Here is a 13,057-nt window from a genome sequence, read left to right as displayed (position 1 = left end):
GTGGATGCAGGAAGTAAACATCTCACTGGTTTTCATCACTAATGTCTAAACTAATGAGCAGTGAATGATAAGATTAAGACTACATATTCTGCTTGGCATAATACTTACCACAAGTAAGTGTATACATATAACGGAGAAGGACAAACTCTACAGGTTGTCATATCAAAATGATTGGTACCAATCAGTTTTTGTTGTTTACTGATGGGCCTGCTTCTTCATTATGCAACATTGGATTCTCTTGAAATGCCCAGGATTGATAGATTTATAACATTTATTTATAAATAAAAAGTAGTACCTTTGTTTATTTTGATGTGGCAGTCTTGTCCATAATCACTGGAAACTGATGGGTACCAACCATTTTGATACAGTCCATATTCCAAGATCCCCATCCACTTCTACTGGGCATGAAAAACATTACCTCGATACTGTCACACACATATGTATGCACACCCCTGTGCACATTCAAATCAATGCACACATATGCGCACATTGATTTGAATACTCTCACCACTAACCCACCAGGATAGGGTGTACTACAATGTAGTACCAGAGAATGAAGAGATGAATGAATAATTAGAGAATAACGGCTAGGTTGAATTTTGTTGGTGTAGTTCAAATGTCAATAGAACAAGGGGAGCATTATTTGCAACTTTGATATTTTAGCATTTGACACCCTACTTGTTTCATTATGAAGGAAATGAATTGAAAACTTTTTAGTTTAAAATATTCAACTCAGGTTGGCAAATGAAGGGGTATATACTTTTTTCCAAGGTCCCTTTTCAGCGTTAACCATCGCATATACGCGCACGAAGTCAAGCGTATGCATTGGACCTTGTGCAAAATAATATGTGCTGGGTGGCTAGCAGTATGCTTAATTTGTAAAAGGAAATCTGGAAAACATTATAGTACCAATGCCTGAAACTCGAGCTTCTTACAGCGTAACAAAAAATAAATACATATAAAAGTTCAGTTCATGAATAGTCAGCACATAAAATAGTATGGTGAAATAAAATCTACTGCAAGCTTAAATGGTAGCATTCAAATTGATTTGCACTAGTATTGCCATGACATGTATCAGCTTTCATAACCACATATGTGATGCGATCAAGCAAAATCAGTCGGAACTCGGAAATATTGAGTTTGAGATATAGCCAAACAAAGGAAATATTTCCTTTTGTTTATTCCTGTTTTGGAAACTCTTTAATTGTTCATATCTTTGGAACTGGTTGTTCAATTTCAATGGGGGTTTTCAGTAAAATCCAGCTTTCTAAATATTAGGCTTTTTACTCTCCTTCAGAAACTGAAAATTTAATATTTCTGAGTTCCGACTGATTTTGCTTGATCGCATCACATATTTGTTCTGCTCATACACATCTTTCACCCAGTCTGTTTGTATATTCATAGAATGACATATGCGTGTAAAAATAATGATTTTGAATGGATGTTAATGAATGATTGATAGCACAAGAAATGAGGCCATTGGGGTATTATTCTGCATGATTTATTTAAATATTCTACTTCATAACATCTTTGTTTAATTTGTAAGTGTTGTGTAGGTAGTGGTTATCACTGCCTTCCTGGTTCAACTGGAAGCAATTATTGATATTATGCCTTAACTATTGTAAGAGAACACTTGACCATCATCATCGTCAGACCATACAAATAATTTAGCCTATCTGTGGTCTAATTATCAAAATCTAAGCAAATGTCAGATATTGTTTGCACGTTAGAAGTGTTTGTTCAACAATGCTATATGTGTTTTAATATCCTTTGGATACAATAATGAATGCATTAAATCATAAAGAAATAACAAATACAGCAATTGTCACAACAATTTTGCTAATTTATTGCATTTTATATGTCATGCCAATTTATTTTCTACCACTTCTTAAGATGTTCTGGGAACTGTATTGAATGAATAAATGAATGAATGAATGAATGAATGAATGTAGGATTTCATATCTAAGGCCTTTATTTTATTAAAGCACTTCACATTTATCTTGCAGCCACTAGGATACATGTTGGGTCATTCAGCAGCCATGATTGGATATATTATCCTATAAGGGTGCACAGTATGTCCTACCGCTTCACAGTTCCCCATTTACACCTGGGTGGAGTGAAACAAGCAAGATAAAGTGTCTTCTCCAAGGATACAACACATAAAGACATTTGCAATGCAGGGTTTGAACCCACAATCCTGTGATCGTGGGTATAGCACCGTGTTCCTACCTTCCTGCCCTTTTCTTTGTCTGTTAAGCTGTGGGACAGGCAACTAAAAACACAAAATGGTCTCATATCCAATGTAAAAAAGGAAAGTTTAATAACCTACATTCAACCATTAAAGCTGAAACATTGTCCTATCTTGTAGAGAATGATATTTTGTACAGGTGTGTTGTAATGCATAATTTGCACCATATGTTTCAAGCCTACGGACATGAGAAAAAATATTTTGGTAGCAACTTAATTTATTCTTGTTTTTCTTTACTTTCCAGCATTACGAAGCCCTGGCAGGCCGTGCCTCTACCAACGGCCACACTATTGACATCTATTCATGTGCATTGGATCAAACAGGTCTTCATGAAATGAAGTACTGCCCTAACTTGACAGGGTAGGTAGTAAGAAATAATATAATCATAATACTCTTTACAGTTGTTGATTAAAAATATCAAAACCAAAAAAAAAATTACATTAAACTTTACATGGTCATCAACTTTATCAGTTTATTAGAGAACAAACGAAAAATATTGATGAAGTCATATGTATGAACTTAGTTTCATTATGGAGGGTTTAGGGTTAAAAATATTGATTACGTTTCTCCTATGCTCTTATAAAACATCAATGTTATATTGTCCCATTTCCGCCGGTCCCATTACAGATGGGAAGGAAGGGGTCGGCTATGAGACAAAATCTAAACAAACAAACAAGCCTTCTTGGGGTTGGCCCCAAAATGGCCAATTTCTATAACACAGGTGGTATTGATGTCACCATTAACCAATTAAGCCATTAGTGCAAGCTTGTGATATAATGTTACTCTGATAATTGCAGATATAGAAACCATGTGGTACAAAATATGTTGCCATTAGGTTACATTTAGATGAAGTGGATTGATATACTGTAAACCAGTAAATTTTTACGACAATTTTAGTTTGTGAGATATCAAGAAAATTTGATTTAGTGGCAAATAATTGTTCGCAAAACTGAATATTACATCATAATGAAGTTTGTTTGGTATATAATTGGCTAAAAAATTCAGAATCATAACATTATGTATTGATATAGAATGGCATGCACGCAGTTGGGTGTAGTACTTATACTAGTTTCGTGTTGCATAATGTGTTGCATAATGTGTTGCATAATGCCAGCATCAAATACTTTTGTGAGCAGTGATTAAATAGAGCCAATTATTTGGCAAACAAATGGCACCCATGTGGTACAAAATCTATAAATATTATATTCTGTGGCAGTTATGGCATCAAATACTTTTTTGAGAAATGGTTAAATAAATGCAATTATTTGGCAAACAAACGGCACCCATATATCATGCTATAAATATTACATTCCATGGAAGTTAGTGCCAACATCAAATACTTTTATGAGCAATGATTAAATAAAATAAAAAATATTTGGCAAACAAATGGCACCCATGTGGTACAAAATACTATAAATATTATATTCTGTGGAAGTTAGTACCAACATAAAAACTTTTGTGAGCATTGGTACAAAATGCTATCAATTTTATATTCCTTGTTTTTAAACTATGTTTTGAGAGAAGGCAAGAAAGAGAAACCAAGAGATTGAGAGAGTGAGAAAGAGAGGGGGGAAAGGAGAGAGAGATAAAGAGATAATGGGGAAATGAGAGTGGGAGATATTTATATATATAGAGTGGGTGTGTGGGGGTGTGTGTGTGTGGGGAGGGGGGGTGTATGTGAAAGAGGGAGTGGCAGGTAAAGGACAAGTAAAGGAGGAAACAAAATGAGCAAAACAAAACAGCAAATCGAGCACCTTTTGTATTTAGAACTGCCGCATTTTTATATTAGAAGAAATCTATCCTTCGTCCAAGTTTAACAATATATCGTGAGGAGCAGGTGCAAGACAGAGAGAGAGAAAGAGAGAGAGAGAGGAAGATAAGTTTAAACTCACCAACTGATGTTGCAAGTATAAAACTGAATCAGTGTGTATCACCAAATGAATTTCTGGCATACATGTCTATAATAAGAATACAAAAATGCAGCTTTTATTCCATCTTATGTTTTTATTCATAGTAATAAATTTTAAATACTTTTAGGGGTACTACACCCCTGCCCAATTTTGTGCTATTTTTGCATTTTTCTCAAAAATTATAGCGCATTGGGGACAAGTAAGATATGTATATTATAGGGGCAAGGACTACAACTACTGCACTGGAAATTTTATTTCAGCACAGACAACAGTTGTGGAGTTACAGTAAAAATGAGGGAAACCCAATATTTGATCAATAAATCAATAATTACTTGCTTTGAGTTGCTGAATTTTCAGTGCAGTAGTTGTAGTCCTTGCCCCTATAATATACATTGTACATATCTTACCTGTCACCAATGTGATATAATTTTTGAGAAAAATGCAAAAATAGGCAAAAATTGGCCAGGGGTGTAGTACCCCCTTAAAGGATACAACACCCCAATAGAATCTGTTGGTATATGTAAATATGAGTATATTTGTCTACTCCGTTGGTGCGATACTCACAACAATGCCCATTTAGCACATAAGCCTAAACTTATCTAGTATAAGGTGTAACATAACCTACACCAAAATGCATAGATTCACACAAATGGAGCAAGGGTTATGTTGTCAACCAATGGTGGAACATACTTTAGTTGTTAGAAATCACTGAAAAAAAAGATGGAACATGACCTTGGATAGGGTGTATGAGATAAGAAAACATAATAGGGTCATCTTATACTCCATTGCAGTGAATACATCATGCCTTGGTTACTGGTTCATGCTTGGTTTGCACACCTGTTAGCAGCACATTGACTTTGAGTGATCATTTTGATTGTGGTTCCAAACACAGATAGCGTGAACTAGTTGACCTAGCAATGATCAATTGTGATGTCACACGACGATGGCAAATACTGAACAGACTAAAGGAGTTATTAACTTCATATTGTATTTTATGGTGAAAGGTTTCATAACAATTTTGTTTTCCATTAAGGGATCTGGAATGAGCGTGTTGAGCGTTTCGATGGTATTTTTTTGTGGGACATGAGAGCACATCAGACATATCGAATTGCATTCTGAATTGATATCAAATAATTTTCATTTTTTGAAATTTACGATATAATACAAATTTTATGACAATATATGATATATAACAGTCCTCAAAGTCAATTTTATAAATCTAATGATATATTCTTAAAGTGTATGTAGCTGGGAGGAAAAGCCGACGATCAATTGAAAATTTTGACCTTTCATATTGAAGATATGGATTTTTTCCCCAAAAAGGCCTAATTTTTTTTTGGTGTTTTGGGAAAAAAAAAATCATATCTTCAATACGAAAGGTCAAAATTTTTAATTGATCGTCGGCTTTTCATCCCACCTACATACACTTTAAGTATAAATCATCAGATTTATAAAATTTACTTCGAGTACTGTGAAATATTAAAAATATCAATTTTTAATCATTTGCCATAAAATGTGTATTACATTGCGAATTTCAAAAAATCAAAATTATTTGATATCAGAAGGACATCCTTGGTATTCAGAATGCAATTCGATATGTCTGATGTGCTCTAATGACCCACAATAAATACTGTCCAAACGTTCATACCCCACCCCTTAAGGTAATAGATAAAACACCCACATATTTGAGTAATACTTAATTAAATGGTAGGAAATGAGTTGTTTACTTCAGTAAACATAATGTGTTGTTGTTATGATGACACTACAGTTTTACTTGCAAAAGAACTTGGATTATGATAAGTAAAGTAGATTGTATTGGCTATGAGTATCAAAGTTGTTTGTCAATTTGTGATTCCGATGAGTATATTATTATTCTCAAGTGAGAAAGTAAACAATGATCTTGCTGAATTCAGCTGTTGTCTCAATACTTAATGAATGTCAGATGCCAGTCTGTGCCAAGTATTTGTACAACCTTTTTTAGTTGAAATATAGTTCAACTTTGGCGGCAGGATTTTGATCAGATTCAGATCCCCAACCAAAAAGGAAGCTCTAAAAAGCGTAAATGTATGGCTTGTTTTTATGTGCCACTTGTGCATAAGGTGATGGGTTCAATCCTGGGGGAACTTATGTGGTGGGGGCTGCAAGTAGGGTATTGGCTTAGAGAAAAATCTGACTTATAAATTCATAAATTCTATAGATAAGATTCAGACTCGTACATTTAGAATTCCATATTGGGCCCATGGACCAAGAGTCGCATGTGCACAGAAAGCTTGCAGTCAGGTTTGGAAAAGAGTGTGGTGTGTGATGTTACCCGACTGTGAGCTGCATGTCCCAATTTGTGCCAAGAGTTGTGCTCATAGAGGAAGTACTCTATTTCCGATGTTTATAATTAATAAAAGCACTTTGTATTCTCTGGAAACAACTCTTAATTAATAAAACAAAAGAAATTAATTTGAAACAAAAGTAAACACGCTCTCTCTTCTGAGAATGGCTCATAAATGAAATTAAAAACTGAATTTTGATTTTTATCGACATCGGACTGATTTAGCTTGATCACATCACATTTTTGGAGGATGGGGTGGGATTTTAAATGGACATGGATACACTTAGACTGCTGCCCTCAGTCGTCAACCGTCTGGATTGACGACTGAGAAAACTATGTGGAAAAAAAGTGACGGATTTTGCAACAGGATTCCTGTGGCATAGAGCATGCGCAGTTGTGTTCAAATTGACCTTTTGACCGAGTTTGTTGTTTTTAACAGTTCAGAGCGCGATCTTGTCACAGCGGCGCAGTACAGCGACGCGGTACACAGGCGCCGCTAGTCCGTCGCGCTACGGCGCACAACCAAAGTTGCATTGAATAGTTTTCAGAAGTCCGTCATGATATTGGCTGTAAGATAATCAGTCGTCACTACGAAGCATACACAGTACATGCGAAGTGTAGACGGCTGATTGGAATTAGTCTAGGATACACTTTGGACTTAGGACTTAACTGTGATCAGAATGGTAATCTTCATCATGATTATTATGAGTTACCAGAATTATTGAAACAATATGAAATATCATAGTTCCCCAAACAAACTTACAAGGCAACTATTTTAGCATAAAAGTTTAATTTGAATTGATTTCATAGTGATGTAATACACACCGTAAAACAATTAAAATTTTTACCCCTGTATATACATATTCTAAACAAAATACAGATATGTCATAATTAGAACCAACAACCAATAGCTGCATCTTTTAGGTCGGATTTAAGACTTCATTTGTTGAAATCATTAAGAAATAAATACACAGTGATCCAAAAACCCAAGGAAGATGCAAATTCAGAAGTTGCAGTTTACTCTATTGCATGGCCTATTGATTTGTACACAAAGTGTGTACTAGCACCATGCTTTCCATTGATTAGCACATCCAAACTAGCACTGTACTTTATTAGAACATAGAAGTGCAACTTTTGAGTTTGTTCCTTCCTAGGTTTTAGATCACTGTTTCTTTAATTCTCAACCAATTTCAACAAATGAGGTCTTAAATCAGAGCTAAAGGGTACAGGTGTCTGATCTGGATCTGGTACAATATTCCCAACGCTCTTAAAGAGCCAAGTGAAAAGAAGTGTGATGTGCGCTAGGGTATTTAGTCCTTTTGCTGCATGTTTAAGTTTTGACATGCGTCTTAGTTTAGGATATACAGGGGTGAACATAACTGGTACCTTAATTACTTTACAGTCTGTAGTTGAAGACCATTTCAGACACAATTCTGAATCTTTGGTTATGTCTTTGCTTTTCTACTGGTTGACTTTTAGTAGACTGTATTTCTGGATTAACCAGGTCACTTTGTAATTTTATTTTAATTTTAGTGGTCACATGGTAATGGCTGACTCCTTCAACACATCTCTATTCAAGCAGACATTCCAGAGGGTGTTTTCTAAAGATCTTAAAGGAGAATTTAAGATGGCATTTGGTGGTGTTCTGGAGGTCAAGGTGAGCGTTGATTGAATATTCGTAATGAGGTGTTTCGTCTGGAAATTTGCAGATTTCCAGAAATTGGCCATAAAAGAAACAAATTCCAGAAACGTAAAAAAAAAAAAAAAAAAAATCATTTTAAATTTATGGAATTTGATGATTTTCTATGAAAGCAATGTATAAAAGATCAAAAAATAAAATAAAAAGATATTAAAGCAGGTGATACTTCTACATTTGTGATGGATAACATAATAACCACAATGTTGTAACCAAAAAATATGAATAAAGTAACTAATTACTACCATACTTGCATTGCAGACCTCTCGTGAATTGAAGATCTCCGGAGCGATAGGCCCATGTACCTCCATGAATGTAAAGGGACCCAGTGTATCAGACACAGAGATCGGTGTAGGTGGCACATGTCAATGGAAGTTCTGTGGTATATATCCTAACTCTACCGTTGCATTGTTCTTTGAAGTTGTCAACCAGGTAAGTACTTCCTTACTTACTGAGGTCATCTTTTGTAGTCGGACTCCCATAATGGCTCTCCAAACTGCAATTAACTTGTAGGTAAATACTGCAAGATAATTGCAGTGCAAAAAGTTATATTTGAAATGTGTGGGGTAGTAGTCTTGCTACCAGCAATCTGTAGCTTGTTTTGGTATCTTAGGTTTTGTGTATGACATTGACAGATTTTGCTCCTTTTATTAAGACCACCAATTTGAAAGATAATAATTTTTACTGGCCCTCTGTCAACAGTGCGCAATTTGGAGTATCACAGTACATTTGCAAAAAGCAAGATGCATTTACATTTCTTTGCATGCTGTCACCTATATCAGCATAATTGAAAATGAAAGGAAATTTTGAATTACAGAATAGAATATAGGATTTTGTCTTTTGCCTATCCAATATTGTGTCATAATGGATGGGCTAGCCAATATTTTGAGTAGTGGATGCTGGCGCAGTGAAAAGTGGAATGATAGCTAAAAAGAAGCTTTTTGAAGAAACCAACACAGAGAGGTTACAAAGATGTTTGTGTGTGAAATACTACCAGCTGAGATGTGATTTGAGGATGGCGTCACTCTTTATGAGCGAATAAATTTGATTTAGTTTGTAGGGATAAAGGAAGTTGGGGATAACGCCCAAAGTACAGGAAAAGTGTCAATTTTTGTCCCTGCCAAACAAATGTATGTATGATGTATGTCTGTATAATGTATGTGTTTGCAAAAGAGGTCAAACATTGGCCAAAAATGTTAACCCTTGGTTTTTTTGTTGGATTCACCCTTATATTCTTTGATAGATTTTGATGTGACTTTGACACAATGACCCTTGGGTACATTGACATGTGTGATGTTAACAGATGTAACTGTAATGTCAAATGTCATCTAGTGTTCATTTAAAGTCATTTTACAAATATGTTTAATTTTCAATTTTTTTTCAAAAACTGCAAAAGCCTTAATGAGATATTTCCCCCATACATAATATTTACAAGGGACAACTGTCTAAGCGCCCCCTGTCAATGTACCTTTACTTCGATCATATGTCTGAATAAAATTACTTCCTAAACCTTCCAGTTGTGGATTATGATGATTTTGACTTCATATGTATTTTGAATGCATATGTGTATAAATCCCTATTTTTAACTTTCATTTCATAATTTTAATAAGTGCCCCTGAAAATGAATGAGTTAAATATAGTACTTGCTTTTACTGCAATAAAAAATAATGTTCAAGTTTTAATTTTCGTTCACATGTAATATTTCCTGGTATGTTGATTTTGAACTACTTAGCTTGTTCATAAATTCAGGATTTTGAGTTTTTGTACATAGACTTATAAGGGAAAAAAGAACATATTTGCCAGTTTTTATTTTTGTGGCAGTTGCTTAAAACGCGAAAAGTACACAAATAAATGTATGCAAAAATTTGCACTGTTACAGTAGTGGGGTATAGATTTTACCATAAGATGCACCTGCCTACGTGTGACCCTCTTGTAACCTGTGTATAGATTTAGTTTTGCCTTGTCTTCAAAATTAATGCTTAATAGAGCATTCCTGAGTGAACTTTTGATATATATTGCTATCTAAAGATTGATATATAAAATATGCACCTGCTAAACTATCCTACTATCTTTTGATCTAATAATCAATTTAGTTTTGCTTGGGAAACAAATTCTTAGGTGCAAGGTTTTGAACACATTGTCGGCAGAATGCAAGGTTTGTGAGTGCTTTTATATTTCTTTGCACTAGCAAATGTCTTGCATTCTCACAAGGATGTGTGCAAATAAATCGAATTTGTTTGTAGAGGGCAAATTTAATTGGCTATAAATATCGCTAAATTAGTGATAAAATCTCTGTACACCTCGCGACACTGGGGTCTACTGTAAAGTTGAAATTTTCCAGGAACATTATTTTTCCCAGCATTTCATGCTCAACAATTCTACCGTGAAAATAAATATGCATGAATAATGTCCTTTTATATATTATATGCATAGGGATTGTTGTTTACCAAAATTGTGAAGAATTGGCGAAGTAGTTCAAAATACTATCAGAAACATGTTTGAGGAAATCAGCTCAGGTTAGCTTATCGCATTTCACTTGTGAATCAATGAAACAGAGCCTGTCAAAAGCCTTCACTTTTTTTTTATAAATAGGGCCATTCATATATTTGGGGGGGGGGTCAATTGAAGCATGTCTTTGAAAAGTGGGGAACATTTGGCCTAAATTGTCAAAAAGTGGCTAAAAAGAACCAAAAATGGCTAACTCCCTCCAAAAGTGTGCGGGGGGCATGTTTCTTCATGTCCCCGCCCCCCCTCCCCAGAATTGATGGCATGGCAAACCCTGATATAACCTAAAATACCAATGAAAATTGCAAAAACAATATTTTGATAAAATAAATGTATTATTGTAATCCCTATATCACACAATTGAAAAAAAGAAACAATTTTAGTCTGAAAGGCCTAAAAAATGTGTACTTGGCATAATATAATAAAAATTAGGGTAGTTTGGAAGGAAATTATTTTACACACTTTTGAAGCTGTAATTTGGCATTTGATAAAGGCCTGGGGGCTAATACTAGGTAGTGGACTGTTTCATTTGAGAAAAGCATTGTTAATAACATATTGATTCAGTTTATCAATCATTACAAATAGATGTAGGGTTTCATTTTTTGGGTTAAATTAAACAAAAATTGAAGCTCAAAACTCACAAAATCCCATTTAATGACTACACTAGTAAATTATATTAGTCCACCTGTGTCAATATTTTCAAATCTTGTTCCAATTCTGACTACCACTCTCACCAACTCTCCAAATTCTGGCATTAACAAAACCAATATTTGGCAAGAAATCTCACCAGTTTCTTTATCTTTTATATATATCATATTGGAGTGTTTGAATTATATATACCATATGTTATGGTATCAATTATTTATATTAACAAAGGCAAACACTTCACCAAGGATGGAGGCTCCAGATTTTGAGTGGTGGGTGATATTTAAGATGAGCTTTTTATTGTTTACCGATATTTATTAAAGGGTAATGCCCTATCCTTAATATCCAAATAATGTGTCAGAGGCAGAAAAAATGTAAATAATAGGCGTAGTGCAGTCAAATGGACACATTATTTGAGTGTAATGGATAATGCAGCAACAATTATTTCTATTCTTTTACCACAAAAATAGTGTGAGAGAAAATACCACTTTTTTGCCCAAATATTTTGATGTTGTTTATATCAAGGTAAGGTGCGTACGCATATCCACAGCGTAAGTGCCTACGAGTATTGTGGTAAAATAGTACGCATATTGCTCTGTGTAGATATGCACGCTGTATTGAGTTCCATCCTCAATCAGAGCACATAATTTCAAATATAGTACTTCCAGGTGTCACTTTTTGACAAATCACTGCATGAATAATTTTAAATAGTTGAATATACAATTTGTGCATTTATATCAATCATTTAGTAAATGTTGATGTAATGCTGGCTAGTAATATTGCATTGTATTTTTGTGGGTGCTAGACCCAGTTAATGGAACATTTTGGGTCCATCTTTACCCCATAATTTGAGACGTAACTTAACAACCATATCGGGATTTGTGTCCATGCACAGACCCATAACAGTTTTGGTATCCCATAGTTGTCACATACTGTGTATTTATTTTCTCAGAAGAAACAGTCAAAACTCAAGACTTTGCAGCAGGGACCGTAAGGAGGCCCCTGGACCTCAATTGTTGTGCTTAAACTTTTGCCCATCCCTCTTCCCACTTCAGCAATGGGTATTGCAGTTGAAATCCATACACCCCACAGGGCATGATCTTAATCATCCACACATGGAGTGTGAATTTATAATGAGATTCCCTGAATGAGTGCCTCCGTTTGAAAGCTACACCACCTGTGTGGGAGATTAAGGTCATGTGTTTCATAGGGTGTATGGATTTGACATGGAATAGCCCAATATTAGGTAATTTCATTTCAGATGCAATTTCATTTCGTAACTGAAATTTGAAACCAGAAATTTGTTGACATTCATGACTTGCAAGAGATTCTATAAAATCGATCTGTAATATATATATATAAGCTTGTGTAAGACTTGAGGCAGCCAACAGTTGTTACGGATATTTGTTGAAGATCGGGTTTTAGTGCTTGAAATCCAGAAAAAAAGGCATTTTTTGTTGGATGATTTATATTTTGCTTTAAAACTGTATAAATTTACAACATTGAAAAGTATAACTGAGGGATACAGTAGAATATCGTGGTTTATACATAATGCTTGTTTTGAAGCATTTGCATGTGTTGCTGATGTTGACTTAAAACAACAGTGACTTAAAATATTCGAGTTTTAATCATTTTCCTCCCTCAGTGTCTGACTTATATATCTGCTTGAAACATTGGTAGTCTTTAAGTCTATGTGTAATTGATTCACTGTGGTTTTCTATACTCTTTTG

General features: G+C 34.6%; 1 protein-coding gene across 9 annotated transcripts in view; it reads left to right on the top strand.

Annotated features, from left to right (window-relative positions):
- Positions 1-13,057, top strand: part of LOC140152657 (protein transport protein Sec23A-like) — a 146,477-nt gene that overhangs the window by 57,549 nt on the left and 75,871 nt on the right. For all 9 annotated transcript variants that reach the window (XM_072175105.1, XM_072175101.1, XM_072175104.1 and 6 more), the window contains 3 exons: positions 2,493-2,608; positions 8,015-8,138; positions 8,439-8,609. In XM_072175105.1, the coding sequence (XP_072031206.1) occupies positions 2,493-2,608; positions 8,015-8,138; positions 8,439-8,609 (411 nt within the window). The remainder of the gene's footprint in view (positions 1-2,492; positions 2,609-8,014; positions 8,139-8,438; positions 8,610-13,057) is intronic.

The sequence above is a fragment of the Amphiura filiformis genome, chromosome 5 (assembly GCF_039555335.1).
Source record: "Amphiura filiformis chromosome 5, Afil_fr2py, whole genome shotgun sequence".
Classification (NCBI taxonomy): Eukaryota; Metazoa; Echinodermata; class Ophiuroidea; order Amphilepidida; family Amphiuridae; genus Amphiura; species Amphiura filiformis.
The sequence above is the reverse complement of the archived record's forward strand: the minus strand, read 5'-3'. Positions and strand labels throughout refer to the sequence as shown.